The sequence below is a fragment of the Nanorana parkeri genome, unplaced genomic scaffold (assembly GCF_000935625.1).
Source record: "Nanorana parkeri isolate BGI_ZX_2015 unplaced genomic scaffold, ASM93562v1 scaffold1877, whole genome shotgun sequence".
In the NCBI taxonomy this organism is placed as follows: Eukaryota; Metazoa; Chordata; class Amphibia; order Anura; family Dicroglossidae; genus Nanorana; species Nanorana parkeri.
In genome coordinates, this window is record NW_017308145.1 from 174,179 (window position 1) to 201,668 (window position 27,490).

Here is a 27,490-nt window from a genome sequence, read left to right on the forward strand (position 1 = left end):
ATTAACTCATAAGAGGCATTAAGTGGTGCCATATGAGGAGGATCTCCCAGTATCTCGTAGTAGAGGCCTTCTGGCTCTGGCCAAGGTGGAGCAGAGCGGTGAGGCGGCAGCCTGGATCCTTCCTCTGGGAACCGATAGGGTGGCGGACGAGGGCGTGGGATAAAGACATTTGGTGGTGCCGGCAAGCTGCCGGAGCGAGTGTGAAGACGAGGAGGGCGGGAAGGAGGGGCAGCTGCTGGTGCCATCTTTCGGAGGTCTGCCGGAGAGGAGCCAGGAACCTGAAAGAAAAGAGTTTTACAATGAAGCTTGTTCAGTCAAAAGACAAGCAGGATGGCCAAGCTCATGCCAATGGTAACATAGGTCCAGTTGTCCTCACCAAGCTTCCATGTATGTGGGTTCTGAGCGGTCTGTACTGGATGTTGGCTCTTTCACCAGGGCTGACCACAGGAGGGCGCAGTTCAGAATACAGGGGCCCTTCCTTCGGAGCTGTGCTTTGACTGCACTCCATGGATAAAGAACGTCGGAAAACGGATGTGGAAGGATGCGGGGGCGCAGATCGCAGGATTGAGGCCTTTGCTGGGACTGTTCCAGTGGACATGGAAGATTGAAGGGCACGCTGGGCGCTCTCCGCTAGTTTGAGGGCCATTAAGCGTGCAGGGTCTTTCGGGGGTGGAGGAGGTGGGAGTTGCCGGCCTGTGGGCAAAGATGCAGGATATGCATTCTTCTGAGGTGAGAGAATCACGCCTGAGCGGAAAAAGGGTGAAAACAAGAGAAGCAACTGTAAGGATTCTGCCCGCTTATACTGGCAAATGTATGTAAAGTTTCTTCACCAACCTGCAGAAGGGTCTTCTTGGCCCATAAGTTTCCCTTTCACTTCTCGAATGCAGTTCTCATTGAGGCGGAGGTGGCAGGACTGGAGGAGCAAAGATAACATCTGTGGTGGAGGGGACAGGCTACGGGGACCTTGGCTGTCAACAGCGGTCACCAGGCGCTCCGGGGGACTGTGAGAAGGGGATGGAGAGCACCCGCCGGGGGGAGATAGACTCACCCGGCTCTGGAGGGACTGAGATTGGGCCTGACTGGCAATCTCTGACTTGACGGTCGTTGGAGATTTAGCTTCCTCGTGGTCGGAGAACGAGAGGCGGAAGGAGAGGGGGTCAAAGCCGAGACCATCGGTGTCGGGAAGAGGTGGGGAGAGGTCCAAGTCCTCCTCAATCCATGCGGACTGGGGACGGGCAGAGCCGGGAGGAGGCGAGGGCACACATGGAGGAGGAGGAGAGGGGGTCGACTGGGCCAAGCTCTCTACTGAACGACAATGAGGAAGTCTGGAGGAGAGCCCGTCACTTGTGGAGCGTGGTCGGCGTAGGCGCGAAGTCCGATGAAATGCTGATAGAATAGAAGAGAGAAACAATTAAAAACAAAAAAAAAAGGTTTCCAACAACACAAAAAGGAAGATCCAATTGCTATTGTTATCTACAGATTTGGAGCCTAATGCAGCAGCAACAAGACTCTCTAAAGCCATAGTCAATGCCAAAGATCTCTTGGTGGTCTGTGAGAGATCACAGACCAGTAACTAGCAGAAAGTGCTCAGAAAACGGCAGAGTAGGCTGATCCCTATCGTCCATCACCCAGACCGCGCTGAGCTTCAGCTGCCCACCCACCACTAGAAGAGAAGTATTAACATTTTTCAGGGTGTGTAAGACCATGACGATATAAGGTCCCTACCTATTAACTACATAAAGGCCCAAGAAAAGGTTAGGTGAATACAGAGGTTATCACCAAAAATAAAATGAGATCAAATCTGTGGCAGGTTCCTCAGTAGGGATTCTCCAATTTTACAGGTTTCATTTAGAGCAGAGAGAGTCAGTGCCCCCTTCTGGCAGCTCAAGAAACAAGCAGAAAATATGCATTTTATACCACAGAGATGACTTGGCTTCTGGAGGACTCTGCTCCTGTAATGCTCCCTTGGATGGAGATAGGTTGAGATGGATTTCAGCTGCGGAACTAAGCAGGAATTGTTGTAGGGTATGGCAATCAGGTTATGACCCCAGGCGTCTCTCTCAGACTTAACAGAGAGTGAGGGGTTTAACGCATCATCTGCCACGAAGAATAGGTTTAAGGTTGTGACCCTGTCCCTGTTATTGCAGTCATAACAGGAAGGGATACATATGCATCAACCTATAGAGGGATAAATGTATGAATATAGCAATCCCAGGAGTGAGGGACCTAGAGGGGTTCCAGGAGGTACTAAGGTACAGACAACGTTACATGCAGGCAACAGCAGTCACTTTAGTATATAGCCCGGATAACAGCAAAGTCTTATGGTGGAATGCCTTTCCCCCACAGGGGTGAGTACTTGCGGTTTAAGTGTTGGCGCTTGGAGGTCCTAGGAGCTGGAATGGTGGTGACGGCTGTTGAGTGGCCAGAGATCCTGTCTGCTGCTGCTGCTGTGTAGGGAGGCTCCTGGGGTCTGAGGGGCATCTGACCCAATAGTGGAACGCTCGTACAGCGTTCATCTTTTACTTTTATCGCCGCGAACGCGGAAGTGGAGTCGCGGAGCGTGACGTCACTTCCGCGAACCACGGTGGAGAGCAAGGAAACTCCTTCTAGGAAGGAGACGCCCTACGTGACGCGGCCGATGCGTTCCACACTGGGACGCAGACGGCTCGTGAACGGTAAGAACGTTACAGCTCCTTCATCTAACTCTCCTGTCCTGAGATACTCTGCTCTGCTGGAGGACTCTGCTCCTTCCTCTATAACTCTCCTTCTCCTGAATTACTCTGCTGGCGGACTCTGCTCCTTCCTCTATAACTCTCCTCTCCTGATATACTCTGCTGGAGGACTCTGCTCCTTCCTCTATAACTCTCCTCTCCAGAAATACTCTGCTCTGCTGGAGGACTCTGTTCCTTCCTCTATAACTCTCCTCTCCTGATATACTCTGCTCTGCTGGAGGACTCTGCTCCTTCCTCTATACCTCTCCTCTCCTGAAATACTCTGTACTGCTGGAGGACTCTGCTCCTTCCTCTATAACTCTCCTCTCCTGATATATTCTGCTCTGCTGGAGAACTCTGCTCCTTCCTCTATAACTCTCCTCTCCTGATCTACTCTGCTCTGCTGGAGGACTCTGTTCCTTCCTCTATAACTCTTCTCTCCTGAAATACTCTGCTCTGCTGGAGGACTCTGCTCCTTCCTCTATACATCTCCTCTCCTGAAATGCTCAGCTGGAGGACTCTCCTCTTCCGAAATAGTCTTCTCTGCTGGAGGACTCTGCACCTGCCTATATCCATTTCTCCTCTCCTGAAAAAAACCCCTCTGGAAGACTCTCCTATATCATATTTCCTTTATTAGTCTTTGGGATGTTGGATTTGCTGCACATATGGGCACCATTCTCAGAGATTCTTACCGGTCCCACTCGTGTGAGAGCAGAGCGACTCCTCGCTTTTCGCTGACCGCAGCGTGACCGTTTCAGACACTGCAGAGAGAGGGAGCACTGTGTTAAGAGACAACCTGCGGCGGTCTACAGACACAACAAAGAGATCGATGGGCGGAAACCAGCTGGTTAAATGAGGTCTTATTTACAGAAGTTTCATATTCTTTATCTTTGAAGGCACACAGTACTGCGGACTGGATCATGTACTCAGGTAGGTAAACCAGTGAACACCAATGCTAGGGGGGGTCTTATTATAGCCTAGACCGCCACTGACCATCAATGCCTTGGGGAATGTAGGGGTATTATTACAGCCTAAGCTTGGCCCCCATTGGCCACCAATGCCTTGGGGAATGTAGGGGTATTATTGCAGCCTAAGCTTGCCACCCATTGGCCACCAATGCCTTGGGAATGTAGGGGTATTATTACAGTCTAAGCTTGCCACCCATTGGCCACCAATGCCTTCGGGAATGTAGGGGTATTATTACAGCCTAAGCTTGCCACCCATTGGCCACCAATGCCTTGGGGAATATAAGGGTATTATTGCAGCCTAAGCTTGCCACCCATTGGCCACCAATGCCTTGGGGAATGTAGGGGTATTATTGCAGCCTAAGCTTGCCACCCATTGGCCACCAATCCTGTGGGGGGTTCTTTTTACTACTTAAGCTTGCCACTGGCCACCGATGCTGGGCAATGGATGTTCCTTATTACAGCCTAAACCTGCTACTGACCGCCAATGCTGGGGGGAGAAGGCATTCCTATTGCATTGTGAGCCTGCCAGTGACCTAATAATGTAGATGTATTGGGGGAGGGGGTGTTAAAAAAAATTATTCACCCCAGGTGCCGGATATGCTGGGTATGCCACTGTATATTACTACTATCAGCCTACTGGTAGCTGGAGGGAGGAACCCAGTAAGACCCTAAGGTCACTGATAAGCGATCACATGACCCACTTCAAGTGGCCAATGAGAAACCTCATGACCCGTGGACAGAAGGGCAGTGTGACTGGAGCAGTATTATAATGAGCAATGGGCGCCTCGGCTGAGCAATAAGAACACTATATTGTCATTTGTCACCTCTTTGGTGCACTGCATTATCCCGGAGGCGGGACTTTTTCTGTTGCGAGGAGTTCTTGCCGATGGCGAAGAAGGTTCTCCAGCTGCTTCCACCGCCTGACTTCTTCCTGCTGCGCGGACCTTTCCTGCAAAGGATAGAGGAGGATTATTAGACCCAAATAACAGAAGGTCAGAACTGCAGGCTCTGAAAAGTGCTGTGAGCCCCTCATTTTGATATTCAGGTATACAGTACGGCGGGAGTTGGGATCACCAAAGTACGTACATTACTTTTGGGCAGGTAAAACAATTGCTATATATGGGCTTTAACCAGACAATAAGTATAATCAGCACTGAAGGGTAAAAGCGGAAATTAATGACATGTGAATGGGCAATGGATTGGAAGGCACCCCATGAAAAGCCCTGCCCTATGCAGGTGCCAAGTTGGCTGGTATGACTGGCAAACATTCTTCCTGTGGGCACCTTTCATCGTTGCTCTCCAGCGCCCTCTCCTGCTTGGTGGGGGACATTTTCTCGGCTCCCAGCTTCTCCGCTGCCTCCCTTTGGCTCTGGCTTCGTGCCTGAGCCTCCTGCAGGCTGACGAGACGTCCGGTGGGGCAGCCTCCCAGCAGAGACCGGGGCCGGATGGGGCCGCAGCGACCTGCAAAGACACACATAGGAATCAATGTAAAAAAAGACTGGTCATGGTGGTGGCAAGAAAGAAGCCGCTAATGCTACAGAAACCAGTCTACACCTTCTTAGGTTGGCTTCAGGCCATTATATAAAGGAAGGCCACACTCTACAGAATACAGGATTGAATAAACTTCAAGGAAACCTGGGTCAAGTATGTAGGCTGGTCGGGCCTGTTCCTTCAATGGCTGTCAAGCATATCCAACAATACTTTGTGGTCCCATATCCAAAAAACCTGCTGACTAGGTGTTCTGACTATACCCTGACATGCTTGTTTCAGGTCTGTTGCTCAAAGTACTGAAGCCACAGACTGCTAGGCAAAGACTGGGAAGCCATTAACCAGTTGACATCCGCGGTGTTACACCCCCTTCCCATCCAGGTCATTTTTCAGTATTCAGCGCTGCGGTACTTTGACTGACATTTATTCCGTCATGCAGCGCTGTACTGAAATGAATTTTATACCCTTTCTTGAGGACAGATAGAGCTTTCTTTTGGTGGTATTTATTCACCACTGGGGGTTTTATTTTTTTTACTATATTAAGGAAAAATTACCTAAATTTTAAAAAAACAGTTTCCCCTATATTAAATGATAAAACATTTATTATTACCCAATTTTTTGGTAAAATATAAAAGACGGGGTCACGTCGGGTAAAAAGACACCAAACATGTCAAGCCTTAAAATTGCGTGCGCGCGCGAGACTCCCTGGTAAAGGAACACATTGCCGGGCAGTTCACAGCTCTATGTTGGCCGTGACCATTTATAATAATGAAGTCGTTATGAAAGCAAGCTTGCAAAGCAAAGCCATACAATACATTGTCCTGTTCCTTCCTCTGTACTCCACCCGACTCTGCCGTATTCATACACTGCAGTAATCCCTTCACAGTTCAGTAACCTGGCTATTCAGCTTGGTAACAAAAGGACTTGTGCAAAGCCTCTGAAAGAGAGAGGCACGGCGAGTGTGGTCTGTTCCAGCATTGCAGAACAGAGCAAAAATGACAGACAGATGCAAGGCGAAACCTAGCTGTACTGTGCAGAGGATAACACTGACACTGTGCATAGCTCTGTGCTAGACATAAGAGGTTGGAGGGTACTGTACCTTTAATCTGCACTGGGGGTGGGGGTGGGGGGGATAGGAAACATATCTATACTAGAATAAAAAAGTTAGTGATGAACATTACCGATGTTTAAAATGAAATATGCAAATATGATAGATAATGAGACGATATAATAAAATTCATTAAAAAAAAATCATATATACCGTAGTAATAGTTATGTAAGAAAAAAAAATAATAGGAAAAGCTACCCAACTCTCCTCTCCTAAACTACTACTCTGCTGGAGGACTCTGCTCCTTCCTCTAGAACTCTCCCCTCCTGATATACTCTGCTGGAGGACTCTGCTCCTTCCTCTATAACTCTCCTCTCCTGATATACTCTGCTGGAGGACTCTGCTCCTTCCTCTATAACTCTCCTCTCCTCATATACTCTGCTCTCCTGGAGGACTCTGCTCCTTCCTCTATGTAACTCTCCCCTCCTGAAATACTCTGCTTGAAAACTCTGCTCCATTTATCGATTTCAATGTGACAAATGTGACGTGAAGGAACCAACATATCATTGAGAGTTTTATTATGGATTCAGATCATCTTGTGACCACAAACATCTTTGAACACATTCCACCCATACTAACAATATATCAGTTGGGGCTCTCCCTAGACTCATGTAGGGGACAAGGTGCACGCTGAGATGATACAACAGGATGTTTATGGAACACGAGTTCAAAATAAATAAAAGACAAAAAACACAATGACAAATGTAAAAATAAAACAATGATCCTACAACATGTTGTCTACGGAAGTTGATTTTGATGAGAAGTCATCACTTGTTATTCCGTTCCATTCAGATATTCATTCATATTTGATGGCCGCCCCAACACGAGATAAACAATGTTAAGAAGTTTCTATCATTATTTGTGTATAAAAATATGGAAGTTTCAGGACTTTCTGAAGGTGTTGTGTGAGGGGAGAGGGGATCTGTTCTAACGTTGGCCAAGTCTTCGAAGAATGTCTGCTGGATGTGACCAACTTTCAATGTCCTTGCCCTGACAATGAAACTCTATGGTCATAGGACCATTCCCTCCAAGGTGATGGAGAGGGTGCCAGCGCCGGATTATTTGGGTGGGGGTAAAAATAGAGATCAAGCAACCATTTGTAACATGTCCGTCCCTCAAGAGCGATCATTCAGGAGAGGCAAGACTGGTCACAATGACAAAGGTTTTCTCTTTGTGCTTTTGGAGATCATTCATGTGACTTTCATCCCTTTAATACACTTGCAATCGCTTTGTTACTAATATGCATCATATCCTATCATTGGGATCCAAGTGTATAACCTGTAAAAACTGCATTGCATGTGGCTTCATGCAGACGTAGACCTGTAGGTCCCTTATCCACCACACCTCAAGCCAGTATTAAGACTCTCGTTTGAAGATTTACAGGACAAGGGAACCTATATAGGTCACATTAAAGGGTTAGATCAGCCCAAGTTCTCTGGTTGCTGCTACCAATAGGCTGTCATCTCTTCTATTGCTTGACTAAAATATGGATTAAAAGGGCGGTGCCTCTAGGTATCAGTCTGGAGCGATGCCTCTGGTATGTGGACATTTTCTTCATTTGGAATTTGGGAGGCGCAAGTCCTCTTCTTTATTTGGTACCATGCTTCGGGTAATGTGAGCAGGCGGAGCCTCACGGATGCGCAGGATCCTCTGCGTAAGCCGGATCCTTTTGCTGGTAGGGGAGGGCAAGAAAAAGAAAAAAAAAAAGTATAGACAACCATGGGGATATTTTTATCTTTGAAGAAGACCAGAAAGAAATTAGGAAGGGGCGAGGCATGTGGCTGCACGAGAAGAAGAGAAGCCACGTTGGGATATATGGCAAGAGCCAGCGTTCGAGAGAAGAAGGGCAAAGGCAGAAGGCAAGGCAGCAGAGTTCAGGTGCAAGCAGGGCTGGATTTACTCCTGCCCCAAGGCCAGGTTCCTCAATGCGCCCCCTCCCTGCCAACAACCTCCCCCTCATTGGAGAATGGCAACCAGATGGCAAGGGCGGCAGGGTTAGTTTGAATTTTTTTTTCTTTCTTTTTTTTATCACTTTTCTATTTATCTTTTACTTTTTTATTTTTTTATCTCATTTTTTACATTTTATCACCTTTTTTTTAATTTTATTTATTTTTATTTTTTTTTATTATCAATTTTCATTTATTTATTTTTTTACACTTTATTGCTATCACACAGCTAACAAGCCCCCTATGTGATAGCATTTGGAGGTGACAGGTTCTCTTTAATGAATCTGTCACCTCCAATACAGGAGTTCTAGCGCAGCACTGCGCTGGAACTCCTGTGACAGCTGAGTTAGGAAGGCTGCGAGTGCAACTCTCCCATCTCAAGTGTTTACACAGGGGCAGAGCGGAGAACAGACGTTCTCTTTCTGCTCCCAGTTTTCCATCCTGAAGAGATGATCTCCTTCTCTAGAGATGTAATCCTCCTGTCCCATCGCACTGCTGACCGGACAAAAACCCAAATCCAACTGGGTGGGTGCGTTGGTGACAACGGATGCCTCTGTTAAATGTAGATAGATGAAAGTAGTCACTCGCACTCCATGATATTAAAGTCGATGCTGTTTATTGACTGAGCTAACACACATCTCCTTAGCGACGTTTCGAGACCATGCGGTCCCGTCCCCAGGCAAACAGACAGACGGGATTGCATGGTCTCGAAACGTCGCTAAGGAGCTCAGTCAATAAACAGCATTGACTTTAATATCATGGTATGCGAGTGACTACTTTCATCTATCTACTTCTCTAGAGATAGGTCAGCTGGCACAGAGAGAGCTAGCCGGCATGGATGGGGCGGTGGGAGGGGACAGACCTGCAGGCAAGTGATCTCGGCGACATTGTCGAGATCACTTGCAAACGAACGAGCAGCTTCCACGATCTACATTTAGCTCTGCTTGCCCAAAGCCGGGCTAAATGTAGAAAACAACTACCAGCCCGGAACTGCATGTCTCGGGCATCGGGAGATAGGAATTCCACACCCCTGCTGCCCCTCTGCTCCCTGCCACCCCGAGGCCCAGCCTTGGTTGACCTTGTGGGAAATCTGGCACTGGGTGCAAGACAGAAATAAAAAGGAGCCATCAGTTGGGCAGAAAACCAAAAGTTGGTGGGCAAAGATAAGCAAGCGCCATCCAATGGAGGAAAAAGCAGGAACTGCCCTGGCTGATGCAATTGGATCCAATCTTGTCGATAACAATCCATTTGGAGACGAGTGGGGCGTGGGCGGCACCCATTACAGTTCCCAAAGTTTAGTGCATCTCAGTCAAAGCGAGCGAAGAGGTGAAAGCCTAAAAGCATTTTTAGCAGCTGGGGGTAAAAAAGAAGTTGTGTCTGCTTTGCTTTTTGAAGCCATCAAGCAAAAGAAGGATTGACCATCCAGCCAAAAGTTTCAACGAAGCAACATCACAGTCCATACAAAGCCCGCCGGCAAGCTTCAGCATCAAGACAACTGGACAGAGGATGCATGCTGGAAAGAAAATGATAAACTATGCAGCAGCAGAGGATGGGGGAGAAGATTCCTTACCTATGGATGTGAAGGTGTCGCTGAAGAGAGTCTCCACATTGAGCAGGAGGAACTCCACCAGGACAGACTGCACTCGCACCTCGCGAAACGCATCGGCTCCGGGTGTGCCCGCCGTCTCCATATCCCGAGATCTGCAGAGCAATGGAGGAAAGGAATCTAGTGTTTCGGAATACAGTAATACCTTGGTTTACAAGTAACTTGGTTTGAGAGCGTTTTGCAAGACAAGCAAACATTTCTGAAAAATTTTGCTTTGATATACAAGCAAATGTCTTGCAATAAGAGCAAAATTTTGTAGAAAAGCGGCACCCGAATAAGGCTGTAGCAGTGCGAGCGATGAGTCTGTTTAACGAACGACAAAGCAATGTCACATTGGATAGATTCCTTGTTAAGGTTTCACGAAATGAAAAAGATTCCATTGAGCCAACAGATAGCAGTGATTCCGTTAGTGATGGTGAAAGTCGTCCTGCACAATAATCCTCCTCTCTCTTGTCTCCCTCACACCAGCCACGAAGGTACCGGTAATTGGTTTATTTGTCTTTATATTTTGTACAGTATTATATTACAGTACAGTATTGTAATCATTTTTATATGAATATTTTTGGGTTGTGGAACGAATCATCTGAATTTCCATTATTTCCTATGGGGAAATTCGCTTTGATATACAAGCGCTTTGGATTACAAGCATGCTGCCGCAACGAATTATGCTCGTGAACCAAGGTGTTACTGTACATTGCATTTATGATGTTTCATTTTTACACATTTCCCTATATTGTTTGTTTTCTACACACTTATCATTTAGTTTCTTTGGCACACGTTTATTATTCAATCATTGAATTTGCAAAATTGCAAGACATTGAATTTATTATTCAATCGTTCTCATGACAATATTTCCATTTTAGACTGCTGAACAACGAAAGGGCGCGGCTACTTGTTAGGCATGGCAATGGGCATCACTGCAGAGTTAAAATAATTTACAGGAAAGGCCATCTGAAGAGAACACCGGGGGTGGAACTACTGCCGGTGCAGCTGCACCAGGGCCTGAAGCTGTGGGGGGGAATTGACAGAGTGGTCCATGTGTTCCTGAAGTTTGAGAAGTTCAATGTCCAGCCTTCTCCAGCCAAGCCTCTGTCACTGCCTATGATGGGATGAGCAGAGAGGTCCCGGTTCTCTTCCCTGGAGCCTGTGGAAAGGTGAGCCTGCTTAGCCATTTCGGCTCTGGAATACTTGCGATAACTGAATGCACCAGCACATGGAGAGAGGTCCGTTTTAAGGGCTGGTTCCACTGATGGAATGCACTGGAGTGTATCCTGCGTTCAGGGGCGGGAGAGGGCATGGCAGTGTATTGAAGTCAATGGCACAGCAGCCACGCCCCCCCCCCCCCCCCCCCCACAGAGTGCCTGTGTTCCGGTCCAGCATTCTTTCGGATTGCACTGGACCGGAACACAGGCATTGTTGTGCCACACATTCTAGTGCGCGCGATCGCTCTGCAGGCAGGAGGCGTGGCTGCTGCGCCATTGACTTCAACGCCACATGGGAACACTGTATGGTATAGGTCGAGGGGAAGTGGTTTTCTGAGGGACACTCTCACAGTAGGGAACACACTCTCCATTGACTTGTAATGAGACAGAAGGAGTAAGCCATGACTGTAATCAGCATTAGAAAGAGAGAATCTGCGAGATCGATATTTTCCGGACTCACCGTAACAGATTCGGGGCCCAGATGATAGCCAGGTTCCGGGCGTGCATCCCCGTGCGGTCACTGTGCATGCTAAGTTGGAAAAGATGCTTCAGCAGAAACTCCAGCGTTCTGAAAGGGGAGGAGGCAAGAGGTGATTGGTCAACGTTACTCAGAAATCCACAAGCAAACCCGACAGGCACCTCGGGGCAGGTTAAAGAGAACCTGTCACTGCTGAGCTTATGTAACAATGACTCTTCACTTTGAGTCAGAGAGTGAACGGTCACAGTTGCTGTCCTATTGGACTTGGTAACACTGTCTCCCAGCTCCCCATTGTGAAACTTGCGTAGCCTCCATTGACAGGGGAGCAGCGAAGCACTTCCCCCAATACATTGAGCAATTCCACTCACCTGTAATGTGGAGGCGGGAGCTGCTGGATTAAATCGTGAACACGAATCAGCTTTTCCTCCTCTCCGGTGGCCGACATGGCTTCCTGAAGGAGATTTGAAAATTGTCAACTGCGGAAATGGATTTTACTGCCCACCTTAGACATGTGCACTGCCAAAAAATTTGTTTAGTTTCGTTTTAAATTCGGATTTGTGTTATTTCGTTTTTCGGGATTCGGGTGTGAAAGTCAATTCGGAAGCAATGCTGGGCCTGCGTGAATATTGGGGAGGCAGATCTGTATTCGTAGTCAGGTTTGGGTGGATGCTGGAGGGTTAATGATGCTGTGGATGCTGTGCCCATTATGAGGGGCTCCCACCATCCCTGTGCCGAGTTCCCGGGGCTGTACACCCGCTGTGCCCATTATGAGGGGCTCCCACCCTCCCTGTGCCGAGTTCCCGGGTCTGTACACCTGCTGTGCCCATTATGAGGGGCTCCCACCCTCCCTGTGCCGAGTTCCCGGGTCTGTACACCTGCTGTGCCCATTATGAGGGGCTCCCACCCTCCCTGTGCCGAGTTCCCGGGTCTGTACACCTGCTGTGCCCATTATGAGGGGCTCCCACCCTCCCTGTGCCGAGTTCCCGGGTCTGTACACCTGCTGTGCCCATTATGAGGGGCTCCCACCCTCCCTGTGCCGAGTTCCCGGGTCTGTACACCTGCTGTGCCCATTATGAGGGGCTCCCACCCTCCCTGTGCCGAGTTCCCGGGTCTGTACACCTGCTGTGCCCATTATGAGGGGCTCCCACCCTCCCTGTGCCGAGTTCCCGGGTCTGTACACCTGCTGTGCCCATTATGAGGGGCTCCCACCCTCCCTGTGCCGAGTTCCCGGGTCTGTACACCTGCTGTGCCCATTATGAGGGGCTCCCACCCTCCCTGTGCCGAGTTCCCGGGTCTGTACACCTGCTGTGCCCATTATGAGGGGCTCCCACCCTCCCTGTGCCGAGTTCCCGGGTCTGTACACCTGCTGTGCCCATTATGAGGGGCTCCCACCCTCCCTGTGCCGAGTTCCCGGGTCTGTACACCTGCTGTGCCCATTATGAGGGGCTCCCACCATCCCTGTGTGGAGTTCCCGGGTCTGTGTATATGAGCACAGAGTGGACGGATCCTTTAAAAAGAAACCTGAACATCTCTAGTTTCCCCTCTAAATCTTCCATTGCGAGATTAGGGCTGTTCTGGCTTCGGTCGATCACTCACAGTAAAGGGGTGATACAGGCGGTAGGTGAGCAGGGGGTTGGGCAGCTCCCGGAAGTAAAGTTTGCAGAGGGAGCTGACGCAATGTACGTCCTGCAGATATGTGTCTCGGGAGAGATCCGGGATCCGCTCGCTGTCAAACTCGTGTCTGCAAATAGAGAGGAAGAGAGACTTCAATCAGAGAGATCATAGGGAACAAAGAAGACACAGAAATCCTCACTCAGCTCCCTGAACATATTCACAAACAACACGCTGTGCAATAACGGGATTTGGTTCTAGCCTTGTACAGTGTTCTGGATGGAGAGGACTGTTCTAGATTCACCCTTCTGCAGGATTCACACTGCATTCTCTAAATCAATGATAAGAGTTAGATAAGCGGAAGGGGAGGAGTCTTCCAGCAGAGCAGAGTACTAGTTTGGGAGAGGAGTATTATATAGAGGGAGGAGCAGAGTCCTCCAGCAGAGCAGAGTAGTAGTTCAGGAGAGTTACATAGGAGGGAGGAGCAGAGTCCTCCAGCAGAGCAGAGTAGTAGTTCAGGAGAGTTACATAGGAGGGAGGAGCAGAGTCCTCCAGCAGAGCAGAGTAGTAGTTCAGGAGAGTTACATAGGAGGGAGGAGCAGAGTCCTCCAGCAGAGCAGAGTAGTAGTTCAGGAGAGGAGAGTTACATAGAGGGAGGAGCAGAGTCCTCCAGCAGAGCAGAGTAGTAGTTCAGGAGAGGAGAGTAAAGCTGGTCATACACTGCTCTATTTTTTTTTTGTTTAATGCGGGCTGAACAAAAACAAAAAGTAGCAGATTCCTCCATCAACGCTCTGAGTGCATTGATCGAGGAATCCCCGATGGCCGCTGTCAAAACACCCGAACAGAGCCGCCAGCTCATTGGCTCCCGGCTCTTTTCATATGAACATTTTCCGGCCATCTCCTTTGATCAGCTGATCGAGGAATGACGTCCGATAGAGGAAGGAGAGGAGTCCTCCAGCACAGCAGAGTAGTAGTTTAGGAGAGAAGAGTTCGAACGATGAAAGAGCAGAGTCCTCCAGCAGAGCAGAGTATGTCAGGAGAGTTATAGAGGAAGGAGCAGAGTCCTCCAGCAGAGTATATCAGGCGAGGAGAGTTATAGAGGAAAGAGCAGAGTCCTCCAGCAGAGTATATCAGGCGAGGAGAGTTATAGAGGAAAGAGCAGAGTCCTCCAGCAGAGTATATCAGGCGAGGAGAGTTATAGAGGAAAGAGCAGAGTCCTCCAGCAGAGTATATCAGGCGAGGAGAGTTATAGAGGAAAGAGCAGAGTCCTCCAGCAGAGTATATCAGGCGAGGAGAGTTATAGAGGAAAGAGCAGAGTCCTCCAGCAGAGTATATCAGGCGAGGAGAGTTATAGAGGAAAGAGCAGAGTCCTCCAGCAGAGTATATCAGGCGAGGAGAGTTATAGAGGAAAGAGCAGAGTCCTCCAGCAGAGTATATCAGGCGAGGAGAGTTATAGAGGAAAGAGCAGAGTCCTCCAGCAGAGTATATCAGGCGAGGAGAGTTATAGAGGAAAGAGCAGAGTCCTCCAGCAGAGTATATCAGGCGAGGAGAGTTATAGAGGAAAGAGCAGAGTCCTCCAGCAGAGTATATCAGGCGAGGAGAGTTATAGAGGAAAGAGCAGAGTCCTCCAGCAGAGTATATCAGGCGAGGAGAGTTATAGAGGAAAGAGCAGAGTCCTCCAGCAGAGTATATCAGGCGAGGAGAGTTATAGAGGAAAGAGCAGAGTCCTCCAGCAGAGTATATCAGGCGAGGAGAGTTATAGAGGAAAGAGCAGAGTCCTCCAGCAGAGTATATCAGGCGAGGAGAGTTATAGAGGAAAGAGCAGAGTCCTCCAGCAGAGTATATCAGGCGAGGAGAGTTATAGAGGAAAGAGCAGAGTCCTCCAGCAGAGTATATCAGGCGAGGAGAGTTATAGAGGAAAGAGCAGAGTCCTCCAGCAGAGTATATCAGGCGAGGAGAGTTATAGAGGAAAGAGCAGAGTCCTCCAGCAGAGTATATCAGGCGAGGAGAGTTATAGAGGAAAGAGCAGAGTCCTCCAGCAGAGTATATCAGGCGAGGAGAGTTATAGAGGAAAGAGCAGAGTCCTCCAGCAGAGTATATCAGGCGAGGAGAGTTATAGAGGAAAGAGCAGAGTCCTCCAGCAGAGTATATCAGGCGAGGAGAGTTATAGAGGAAAGAGCAGAGTCCTCCAGCAGAGTATATCAGGCGAGGAGAGTTATAGAGGAAAGAGCAGAGTCCTCCAGCAGAGTATATCAGGCGAGGAGAGTTATAGAGGAAAGAGCAGAGTCCTCCAGCAGAGTATATCAGGCGAGGAGAGTTATAGAGGAAAGAGCAGAGTCCTCCAGCAGAGTATATCAGGCGAGGAGAGTTATAGAGGAAAGAGCAGAGTCCTCCAGCAGAGTATATCAGGCGAGGAGAGTTATAGAGGAAAGAGCAGAGTCCTCCAGCAGAGTATATCAGGCGAGGAGAGTTATAGAGGAAAGAGCAGAGTCCTCCAGCAGAGTATATCAGGCGAGGAGAGTTATAGAGGAAAGAGCAGAGTCCTCCAGCAGAGTATATCAGGCGAGGAGAGTTATAGAGGAAAGAGCAGAGTCCTCCAGCAGAGTATATCAGGCGAGGAGAGTTATAGAGGAAAGAGCAGAGTCCTCCAGCAGAGTATATCAGGCGAGGAGAGTTATAGAGGAAAGAGCAGAGTCCTCCAGCAGAGTATATCAGGCGAGGAGAGTTATAGAGGAAAGAGCAGAGTCCTCCAGCAGAGTATATCAGGCGAGGAGAGTTATAGAGGAAAGAGCAGAGTCCTCCAGCAGAGTATATCAGGCGAGGAGAGTTATAGAGGAAAGAGCAGAGTCCTCCAGCAGAGTATATCAGGCGAGGAGAGTTATAGAGGAAAGAGCAGAGTCCTCCAGCAGAGTATATCAGGCGAGGAGAGTTATAGAGGAAAGAGCAGAGTCCTCCAGCAGAGTATATCAGGCGAGGAGAGTTATAGAGGAAAGAGCAGAGTCCTCCAGCAGAGTATATCAGGCGAGGAGAGTTATAGAGGAAAGAGCAGAGTCCTCCAGCAGAGCAGAGTATATCAGGAGAGGGGGAGAAGGAGAACTCTTGTATATAGGAATCTGGGGCACGTTGGCAGTGTTTCTTCTGTCTGGGGGTATTTATATCCTCGGTAGAATACGGCGGATTATTCCTCTTTATCCCTTTTAATCCAGAAGTCTCATAAACTGAACATCTGGAAGGCTGACCCGGAGCTACCCACTGAGAAGGTGGAAGGGGAAGAACTATTACTGTAAGAGCCCATCCATCTACCTGGAGACCCTGAACATACCAAGGCACCCCGCGCCTCATTGCTGACATTACACTATAAAGGTGACAGGTAAACACAGGCCGGGGCAAGATGTAGGATGAAGGAAGTTGAAGCAACAACTGACCGCAGTTTCTGTATGTTGGAGGAGACTCCGGACAATCGGTATATGCCGTCCACTACCCCATACTTCTCTATGAACTGCGTGCAGGAGACGAGGACTTTAGGGACTGAGAGACAAAAAAAGAAAAACATTAGATGGTGTTACAAATTATTCGAAGACAGACTGAAGTGGGAGGGGCAGAGACACAAAACTACTGGGGGAGGTCTCACCATTGTGGGAGGGGCAGAGACAGACTACTGGAGGAAATCTCACTATTGTGGGAGGAGCAGACACAACTATTGGGGGAAATCTCACCATTGTGGGAGGGGCAGACACAGACTATTGGGGGAAATCTCACCATTGTGGGAGGGGCAGATACCCCAAATACTGGGGGAAATCTCACCATTGTGGCAGGGGCAGAGACAGACTACTGGGGGAAATCTCACCATTGTGGGAGGTGCAGAGACACAAACTACTGGGGGAAATCTCACCATTGTGGGAGGGGCAGAGACACAAACTACTGGAGGAAATATCACCATTGTGGGAGGTGCAGAGACACAAACTACTGGGGGAAATCTCACCATTGTGGGAGGGGCAGAGACACAAACTACTGGGGGAATCTCACCATTGTGGGAGGGGCAGAGAAACTACTGGAGGAAATCTCACCATTGTGGGAGGGGCAGAGAAACTACTGGGAGAGATCTCATCATTGTGGGAGGGGCAGAGGCACAAACTACGGGGGGAAACTACTGCATTACCATCCTCTCCGGAGTCCAGCAGGTGTTCGCCCAGGTCGGTCCCGAAGACCCTCTCCCGTAGGATCCCCCTCTGGCGCAGGCGTTGCTTGCTGGGTCTGGAAGCCATGAAGCTTCGCAGCAGTCCGGCCAGTTTCCCGTGCCGCCGGCAGACTGAAGAGAAGACGAGCCGCAGTGAGAAGGGGGCACTCCGCCGGGGTCAGGGGAGGGGGACAGACAGAATGATGTATGAGATGTCACACGGAGCAGAAGTCTCACCTGGTCTGGGGGAGTTGGAGCCATGCGGCGATGAGATGGCCAACTTTACATCACCCTCTGTGAACAGACAGACAGGTAACAAGAGGTACGAGACGGCATAGCCAAGCCCAACACAGACAGCACAGCGGCCAGCCTGCAAGAAGAGACTGCGACATACACTGAGCATAGGGGAGGGGGGGGGCGAGAGAGCTGACCACCCACACAAGAGACTGCGGACTCTCCATATAGAGGCTTATTCAATAATACAAGGAGCAATGTGTAAAGCATTGGAACCAATACCAACCAACCGTCACTGCCAAGAGCAGAACTACCACCATGCTAAGTGATATGTCAGGCATCTATTACCTCCTACAGAGATCACAGTACTGCCCCTAACAATGTCTTTACCTGCTATTCCCTTCAGAAGGACAGCACCATCTTTGTTCAGGCATCATTCAGGTGAAAGAATCTGCAACCTCAAGGAGGACAAAAGAACCCGCCATCAAAAGAAGGGTGAAAGAAGCCGCTACTTCAAGGAGGTGAAAGAACCTGCTGTCTCCAGGAGGTGAAAGACCCCGCTGTCCCCAGGAGGTGAAAAAACCCGCCGCCCCCGGGAGGTGAAAGAGCCCGCCGTCCCCGGGAGGAGAAAGAACCCGCCGTCCCGAGGAGGTGAAAGAACCCGCTACTTTGAGGGTGAAAGAACCCGCCGTCCCGAGGAGGTGAAAGAACCCGCTACTTTGAGGGTGAAAGAACCCGCCGTCCCGAGGAGGTGAAAGAACCCGCTACTTTGAGGGTGAAAGAACCCGCCGTCCCGAGGAGGTGAAAGAACCCGCTACTTTGAGGGTGAAAGAACCCGCCGTCCCGAGGAGGTGAAAGAACCCGCTACTTTGAGGGTGAAAGAACCCGCCGTCCCGAGGAGGTGAAAGAACCCGCTACTTTGAGGGTGAAAGAACCCGCCGTCCCGAGGAGGTGAAAGAACCCGCTACTTTGAGGGTGAAAGAACCCGCCGTCCCGAGGAGGTGAAAGAACCCGCTACTTTGAGGGTGAAAGAACCCGCCGTCCCGAGGAGGTGAAAGAACCCGCTACTTTGAGGGTGAAAGAACCCGCCGTCCCGAGGAGGTGAAAGAACCCGCTACTTTGAGGGTGAAAGAACCCGCCGTCCCGAGGAGGTGAAAGAACCCGCTACTTTGAGGGTGAAAGAACCCGCCGTCCCGAGGAGGTGAAAGAACCCGCTACTTTGAGGGTGAAAGAACCCGCCGTCCCGAGGAGGTGAAAGAACCCGCTACTTTGAGGGTGAAAGAACCCGCCGTCCCGAGGAGGTGAAAGAACCCGCTACTTTGAGGGTGAAAGAACCCGCCGTCCCGAGGAGGTGAAAGAACCCGCTACTTTGAGGGTGAAAGAACCCGCCGTCCCGAGGAGGTGAAAGAACCCGCTACTTTGAGGGTGAAAGAACCCGCCGTCCCGAGGAGGTGAAAGAACCCGCTACTTTGAGGGTGAAAGAACCCGCCGTCCCGAGGAGGTGAAAGAACCCGCTACTTTGAGGGTGAAAGAACCCGCCGTCCCGAGGAGGTGAAAGAACCCGCTACTTTGAGGGTGAAAGAACCCGCCGTCCCGAGGAGGTGAAAGAACCCGCTACTTTGAGGGTGAAAGAACCCGCCGTCCCGAGGAGGTGAAAGAACCCGCTACTTTGAGGGTGAAAGAACCCGCCGTCCCGAGGAGGTGAAAGAACCCGCTACTTTGAGGGTGAAAGAACCCGCCGTCCCGAGGAGGTGAAAGAACCCGCTACTTTGAGGGTGAAAGAACCCGCCGTCCCGAGGAGGTGAAAGAACCCGCTACTTTGAGGGTGAAAGAACCCGCCGTCCCGAGGAGGTGAAAGAACCCGCTACTTTGAGGGTGAAAGAACCCGCCGTCCCGAGGAGGTGAAAGAACCCGCTACTTTGAGGGTGAAAGAACCCGCCGTCCCGAGGAGGTGAAAGAACCCGCTACTTTGAGGGTGAAAGAACCCGCCGTCCCGAGGAGGTGAAAGAACCCGCTACTTTGAGGGTGAAAGAACCCGCCGTCCCGAGGAGGTGAAAGAACCCGCTACTTTGAGGGTGAAAGAACCCGCCGTCCCGAGGAGGTGAAAGAACCCGCTACTTTGAGGGTGAAAGAACCCGCCGTCCCGAGGAGGTGAAAGAACCCGCTACTTTGAGGGTGAAAGAACCCGCCGTCCCGAGGAGGTGAAAGAACCCGCTACTTTGAGGGTGAAAGAACCCGCCGTCCCGAGGAGGTGAAAGAACCCGCTACTTTGAGGGTGAAAGAACCCGCCGTCCCGAGGAGGTGAAAGAACCCGCTACTTTGAGGGTGAAAGAACCCGCCGTCCCGAGGAGGTGAAAGAACCCGCTACTTTGAGGGTGAAAGAACCCGCCGTCCCGAGGAGGTGAAAGAACCCGCTACTTTGAGGGTGAAAGAACCCGCCGTCCCGAGGAGGTGAAAGAACCCGCTACTTTGAGGGTGAAAGAACCCGCCGTCCCGAGGAGGTGAAAGAACCCGCTACTTTGAGGGTGAAAGAACCCGCCGTCCCGAGGAGGTGAAAGAACCCGCTACTTTGAGGGTGAAAGAACCCGCCGTCCCGAGGAGGTGAAAGAACCCGCTACTTTGAGGGTGAAAGAACCCGCCGTCCCGAGGAGGTGAAAGAACCCGCTACTTTGAGGGTGAAAGAACCCGCCGTCCCGAGGAGGTGAAAGAACCCGCTACTTTGAGGGTGAAAGAACCCGCCGTCCCGAGGAGGTGAAAGAACCCGCTACTTTGAGGGTGAAAGAACCCGCCGTCCCGAGGAGGTGAAAGAACCCGCTACTTTGAGGGTGAAAGAACCCGCCGTCCCGAGGAGGTGAAAGAACCCGCTACTTTGAGGGTGAAAGAACCCGCCGTCCCGAGGAGGTGAAAGAACCCGCTACTTTGAGGGTGAAAGAACCCGCCGTCCCGAGGAGGTGAAAGAACCCGCTACTTTGAGGGTGAAAGAACCCGCCGTCCCGAGGAGGTGAAAGAACCCGCTACTTTGAGGGTGAAAGAACCCGCCGTCCCGAGGAGGTGAAAGAACCCGCTACTTTGAGGGTGAAAGAACCCGCCGTCCCGAGGAGGTGAAAGAACCCGCTACTTTGAGGGTGAAAGAACCCGCCGTCCCGAGGAGGTGAAAGAACCCGCTACTTTGAGGGTGAAAGAACCCGCCGTCCCGAGGAGGTGAAAGAACCCGCTACTTTGAGGGTGAAAGAACCCGCCGTCCCGAGGAGGTGAAAGAACCCGCTACTTTGAGGGTGAAAGAACCCGCCGTCCCGAGGAGGTGAAAGAACCCGCTACTTTGAGGGTGAAAGAACCCGCCGTCCCGAGGAGGTGAAAGAACCCGCTACTTTGAGGGTGAAAGAACCCGCCGTCCCGAGGAGGTGAAAGAACCCGCTACTTTGAGGGTGAAAGAACCCGCCGTCCCGAGGAGGTGAAAGAACCCGCTACTTTGAGGGTGAAAGAACCCGCCGTCCCGAGGAGGTGAAAGAACCCGCTACTTTGAGGGTGAAAGAACCCGCCGTCCCGAGGAGGTGAAAGAACCCGCTACTTTGAGGGTGAAAGAACCCGCCGTCCCGAGGAGGTGAAAGAACCCGCTACTTTGAGGGTGAAAGAACCCGCCGTCCCGAGGAGGTGAAAGAACCCGCCGTCCCCAGGAGGTGAAAGAACCTGCTGTCTCCAGGAGGTGAAAGAAGTAACCCGCCGTCCCCAGGAGGTGAAAGAACCCGCCGTCTCAGGCGCCTTCTGCATGGATTCTTTTGGATAAGGTTGGAATGAACAATGTAACAAATCCTCGCTATATTATTATTGATCTGACATACTGGGATATTTGTACCTATTGTACTATAGTGTGATCGGTGTAGGTGACACAAGATGCACTTACACATTGTTCCTGTTCTCAGCATGATCAATGAATGATTATATTGGCAATATAACCCGTTGCTATGCGGATACGGCGCGCTTACACACGCTCTTTGCTCCTAGCGGCACGTTATTGAATAAGCCCAATACTGTTTACAGGACGGGGAACCCACGGGGAGGACATCATTGGAGGAAATACTGAACTGTCATTGGCTGCCCATAGACATGAGTCCGGACTCAATAGACTCATAGATGACAGTGCGGATGAACAGACGCGTCCACAAAAGATCATTCCAAGGCAGCAATCTTCTGCTACACACACACAAAAACACATTTTTGAAAAACACTGACTGTCCGCTAATATCCAGACCACGATACGGCTGCATCAGTTGCTATTTATTAGGGCTGGTAATGATTAAAACTTTCGTGTTCGATTAATCAAAAATATTTTTCATCGATTAATTATAACACACATACAGATCCAACTACATTGGCCTATACACATACAGCACAGCAATGAAGTAATAAAATGAACTAGGATCACACTAATCCAGCACGTTATTATTCTCACGTGCCCCACTCAATATGGCCGCCGCTTGAGTGGGGCATCTCAGAATAATAACGTGCTGGATTAGTGTGATCCCAGTTCATTTTATTACTTCATTGCTGTGCTGTATGTGTATAGGCCAATGCCTTGGCTGGCGCTCGTGCAGAAAGTTTCTTGGGCAAACTCACCGGCCCAAGTGGCTCCGTCAGCTAACAAAGGGGGAGGAGTCCGGTGACGTCACGGACATCGACGTCACCAGACTCCTCCCCCTTCCCTTCGTTAGCCGACGGAGCCACTTGGGGAAGGGGGAGGAGTCCGTGACGTCACCGGATCGCCGACGGGACTCCCGGAAGCCGGCGGAGAGGTGAGTGTTTTCATTTGCGATCAAAATAATTTTAATCGATCAAAAAGATGAACGATTAATCGACAAATTAATCTTTAATTTCCACAGCCCTAGAATTTATGTATCTGTCATTTGATGTCTGTGCAATGTGAAACCACACACACTATAAGGATCTATGAATGCTTCACAATGTATTATTTAGCCCTGAGGAAGGAGGAGAGTTTGGGCCCCTGAAACGTGTTGCCTTTCTTTTTTTCTTCTTCCACCTTAAAAGGGAGAACTATGAGGTGAGTGAAAATCACTCCTCCTCATAGTTCTAGCCGACCTGTGACAATGAGACTGTCACACGTCGGCTCAATAGATCGGTAAGTGAGCACACACACACATACGGTCGCTCGCTCACTTCTCGATCTATCCCTGCAGAGAGCCGTGACTGTCACTCACGGCTCCCTGCAGGGATTCCCCCCTCCCCTCTCCGATCCTCCAGCGCTGACTGGAGGAACGGACGGGGGAGGGGGAGGGAACAGCTGGCTCTGCCTCTAGATAGGCAGAGCCAGCTGTCAATCCCGCAGCTGGGTGGATCCAGGAAGTAATGTCGGGATCCGTCACGGCTGCAGCGGTCTCGGTATACAGTGAGCTGTAGCTCATGATATACTGAGATTTGGGTGACGGGAGGATGCTAGTTTGTGTTCTCCCGTGACCCTTAGGAGAACTATGGGGAAAAGCCCTGACCCCGTAGTTCTCCTTTAATTGTATACTGCTATAAAATGTATCTGGACTATTAATTAGAGATGCAGCGTTTCAATCTCCGAAATTAAATTCCGACGGGTGTTCTAGCCTTCCCCAACTTTGCTATTTCTGTCTGTGTCTCTGTTCACTACGTGTACGGCCACCTTAAAAGGTGATAGTAAATAGATTGTACAAATCAGGTCATTAGACATGTGCGATTCATTTTGTTCCGAATCAAAATTCGTATGAATTTGCTGAAATTAGGACATTTGGACACATCCGAATCCCAATGAATCCAAATGTGTCCGAATCCGAATTTCTGAATTGCGGATCCCGCCCAAATTTAGTTCAAAAACAAAACTGAATGGGACATGTGACTTTTATGTCCAATCAGATGTGTTTTTCTGTTTAATGCCTCCGAATGGATCTGAACACGAATTTGCGTTACGGCAACACTGGAGACATATACTGTCTATACATATAATACTAAAGCTGAGGCTCCCAGACCCGAATGGCATTCGGGAGCTCCCCAATGCAATTCGGAAATTGGTATCCCAAATCCCATTCTGGTCTGGGAGCCTCAGCTTTAGTATTAATATCTGTAGGATGGTTTCCTGTGGTAGTCGTAACGAAAATTAGTTTGTAAACTTATCCGAAACGAACAAAAATTCTGATTTCGTCTGAATCCAGAACCAAAATTGAATTTCAGATCCGAATCCAGAAATAACGAAATATCCGAACCGAATTTTTCTGCAGCTTACATGTCAGCAGGTTTTAATGTGTGAGCAGGTTAAAGGAGAACTATGAGGGGGGGTGCTTTTCACTCACCTCATAGTTCTGGCCGACCTGTGAAATCTTTTTCCAGACGAATGAATATTCAATATAAAAGCTGAATATTCCCATTGACCCTCGTCATCCTTCATGTCCATGGGCAGTCAAAAGACCTAAATATAGGAATATGTATATTATATACATTAGTGTGTGTGTGTATAAAATATATATATACACACATACATACACACACACACACATATACATAATATATATAATTTTTTTACTTATTTTGTTTATTTTTGTTATATAAAAATAAAAAATAATAATAAACATATACACACACACATCAATTTTACTAATAGATCTCTTGATTTACTTGGTTCCCACTATCTCGCTCATAATAAATCTATAAAACTTTCAGACACTCATCGACAGAAAAAGCGATCAAAGCAGACATGAGTGAAGCCGATTTATAAAACCAGGGGGGTCAAAGGAAGCGTCTGTTGCCCATAGCAACCAAATTCCGCTACGGATGAGACAGTGAAAAGGTTGGTTTCTATGGGTAACAGAGTTTCCCCCGCCCTCTGACTTTCATAACCGAGCACGTGACACAGCACTGCTGAGCGTTGCATCAGGGTCCGCACAGAAATCACCAGCACAACAGAGGCACACGCAGCCCTGCATGGCTTAATGAGAACAGTATGGAGCCTGGGACATCGAGGTCCAGACCCAGCGACCCCCAACCAGCGGTACCTGCGGCCGGCGACGGGTTCTTGTTATCCGTGATTAGCTGGACGCACTCACTGGGGAAGAAGCCCACCTAGGAAGACAAAGAGAGAGGCAACATGGAGAACCTGTTCTGTTGGAGAAGAAATTAAAAGAAATGATCCAGTCCGGTCCGGTCGCTGAAATCTATCAAAATGGGTGCCGATATAAGGAGGTCAGTGCTACAATTACATGATCAGTCCCCCGGTCTTAATATTGCACCTCCAACATCATCTCATACACGCACTGCACTGTGTTGGTATGTCACTCCCAGGGCAGTAAACTTAAGAACATTGCAGAGAATGCCATACTGACCATCTCACTCACATATAACCTGACTGTATAAAGCACTCTGTCAGTAGGTTACTTCTAAGGCAATAAGCCTAAGGGCATTGCAGGGGATGCCATACCGCCTGCACCAGACCAGTTGCTTCCACTTTGTTATAATCCCAGTAACAGGTGACTGCAGAATATTTAGTAGCCAGGAAATGTCACGGAACACCTGAATCCAATGATTTGGAGGGGGAGGGGCCCAATACTTTTGGCAATATAATGTGTATATATATATATATCTCCATAGTAGGTGCAATTTAGAAAATTAAGCATTCTTCTTTCAAAATAAGAATAATAAAAATAAGAATAAGAATATTAAAAGAAAAAGAATAATAAAAGAAAAAAAAAAAATCACAGCCCTCTAACCGATGGTCACCTCCTACACACTGGCTGCTTCCTTGGAACCCCCCACCCTTCACCCTACACGCAGGAAGGAAGGGAGTGTGGCCCCCAATGGCAGGGCTGGTGGGTGTGGCCTGGACCGGGGACTAAGGTCTCGTTCACACCTAGGCGTATTGCATATGCGCGACCGCCGCGCGTTTTTTTTACCGCGATTCGCGGTAAAAAAGTCGCGCGACAAACGCGCGTTTCCGAAGGCAACTTGGCTGTATCCCAATGGAAACGCGCAACAAAACGGCCCAAAGTAGTACCTGTACCTTTTCAGGCGTGGGCCGTTTTGCAGCGCGGTAGGGACGGGCGGAAATACGCCAAGGTGGGAACGAGACCCATTGAATACAATGGGATTTATATTTTTGAGCGTTTTGTAGAGCGTTCGTCGAGCGTAGAACGCGCTACAAACCGTTCAGGTGTGAACGAGGGCTCAAGGGGACAAAGGCAGTTCTATTTCCTGTCTGGACTGCTGGTAGACCCCAGTCTCCTCACCTGAAAGCCATGTTTTCCCCTCCACCAACTGGTGTCCTCCCGCGGCGGCATGTCGATCACTGACACAATGTCCCCGACCTGTAAAAAAAAAAAATTTAAAAACCATCTCAAAACACAAAATTCCTGACAGCAAATTGTACAAAACTGCCAACCGATAGACTTCATTCATAAAGCAGTGCAAGCAGCGAGGTGCAAACAGAGGTAGCAGGCCAAGCTGTCCAGCAAAGCAGCATGTACAGGGGATGGGACAAACCATAGAACAGTGACGGGGATATTTACAATGGTCGGCTAAACCTGTTGCTGTAACTGCTCCACAAAAAGTGTTAGCCGGAGTCGGGCTTTACAATTGTTTGTTGCATATTAAAGGGTCTAATTATAGAAAATTGCAGGTACATTCGTTCTGTGCAAGTTATCCAGCTGCTGTGAGAACGGGGCGATAACGATTGTTCTCCGTGTTATTTCTCTTCCGGTCGAATGTTCTTCAATAGGTATAAAGAAGAGAGTGAATGGGGAAATACCACCATATGGCCAATAGGTGGCGCTGAGGATCACAGGAAATAAACACCTGTTGCTGAGGAGATACAATGTTACAATTCAAGAGACCTCAAGAGAGGGGAATGAACATATGAATCCAACTATTGTTATGCTCTGGTTTCATTGGACGGACAAGCTATGCTTTGGTTTCATTGGACAGATAAGCTAGGCTCTGGTTTCATTGGACGGACAAGCTAGGCTTTGGTTTCATTGGACAGATAAGCTAGGCTCTGGTTTCATTGGACGGATAAGCTATGCTTTGGTTTCATTGGACGGACAAGCTATGCCCTGGTTTCATTGGACGGATAAGCTATGCCCTGGTTTCATTGGACGGATAAGCTATGCTCTGGTTTCATTGGACGTATAAGCTAGGCTCTGGTTTCATTGGACGGATAAGCTATGCTTTGGTTTCATTGGACGGATAAGCTAGGCTCTGGTTTCATTGGACGGATAAGCTAGGCTCTGGTTTTATTGGACGGACAAGCTATGCTTTGGTTTCATTGGACGGACAAGCTATGCTTTGGTTTCATTGGACGGACGAGCTATGCTTTGGTTTAATTGGATGGGAGAAACTATGCTTTGCTTTCATTGGACGGATAAGCTATGCTGTTTTTCTTTTACAAATACACCCCTTAAAGTCCATTTCAATGTCCATCTAAGACTACCCTGCGTGACAACGCTGCTGTGTGATTTCATAGGGCGTTGTCACCCTATTTGAGGAAGAAGAAAAAAGGACAAACCTACTGGCAGGATCATCACGTGATAAGGTTATGCTAAGGGGGAGGGCACTGCTGTGTTAACGTCATTTCTGTTATTGTGCTCACAGTTCCCCAATTTATCGATCAGTCGGGACCATTCCAGTATGAGCTCTGGGGTTTCGGGGGACAGCTCTATGTAAAAGCGAGCACTTCCTCCATAAAAGGATTTTAATTTTAGGTCACGGCTCCTTTAACGTGTCATGAAGCGGAGATTTGGGTGCACAGGATGACGCGGCTGCATTGTACGCGCTGGCACGGTCGCCACATCCTGCAGATAATGCCGCCGCCACTGAGCAGACAGATTGCGGACGCAGATTGTGGGTAATAATGAGCTGTGCAGCCGCACACACAGACACGGCAATGTCTGCTCCCATTTATTTCCTGGACACCGTCCACCAGACTGCACACCAGGCTCCG

General features: G+C 49.3%; 1 protein-coding gene across 1 annotated transcript in view; it reads right to left on the reverse strand.

The window, feature by feature from the left end:
* ARHGAP33 (Rho GTPase activating protein 33) overlaps positions 1 to 27,490 on the reverse strand; it is a 63,165-nt gene that overhangs the window by 1,185 nt on the left and 34,490 nt on the right. The window contains exons 9-23 of the mRNA XM_018571957.1: positions 25,782 to 25,859; positions 24,555 to 24,621; positions 17,533 to 17,589; positions 17,278 to 17,427; positions 16,544 to 16,646; positions 13,104 to 13,248; positions 11,876 to 11,958; positions 11,490 to 11,597; positions 9,792 to 9,922; positions 4,963 to 5,140; positions 4,504 to 4,628; positions 3,402 to 3,472; positions 835 to 1,387; positions 377 to 744; positions 15 to 278 (exon numbers count right to left, since the gene is read on the reverse strand). Coding sequence (XP_018427459.1) covers positions 15 to 278; positions 377 to 744; positions 835 to 1,387; positions 3,402 to 3,472; positions 4,504 to 4,628; positions 4,963 to 5,140; positions 9,792 to 9,922; positions 11,490 to 11,597; positions 11,876 to 11,958; positions 13,104 to 13,248; positions 16,544 to 16,646; positions 17,278 to 17,427; positions 17,533 to 17,589; positions 24,555 to 24,621; positions 25,782 to 25,859 — 2,481 coding nt within the window. The remainder of the gene's footprint in view (positions 1 to 14; positions 279 to 376; positions 745 to 834; positions 1,388 to 3,401; positions 3,473 to 4,503; positions 4,629 to 4,962; positions 5,141 to 9,791; positions 9,923 to 11,489; positions 11,598 to 11,875; positions 11,959 to 13,103; positions 13,249 to 16,543; positions 16,647 to 17,277; positions 17,428 to 17,532; positions 17,590 to 24,554; positions 24,622 to 25,781; positions 25,860 to 27,490) is intronic.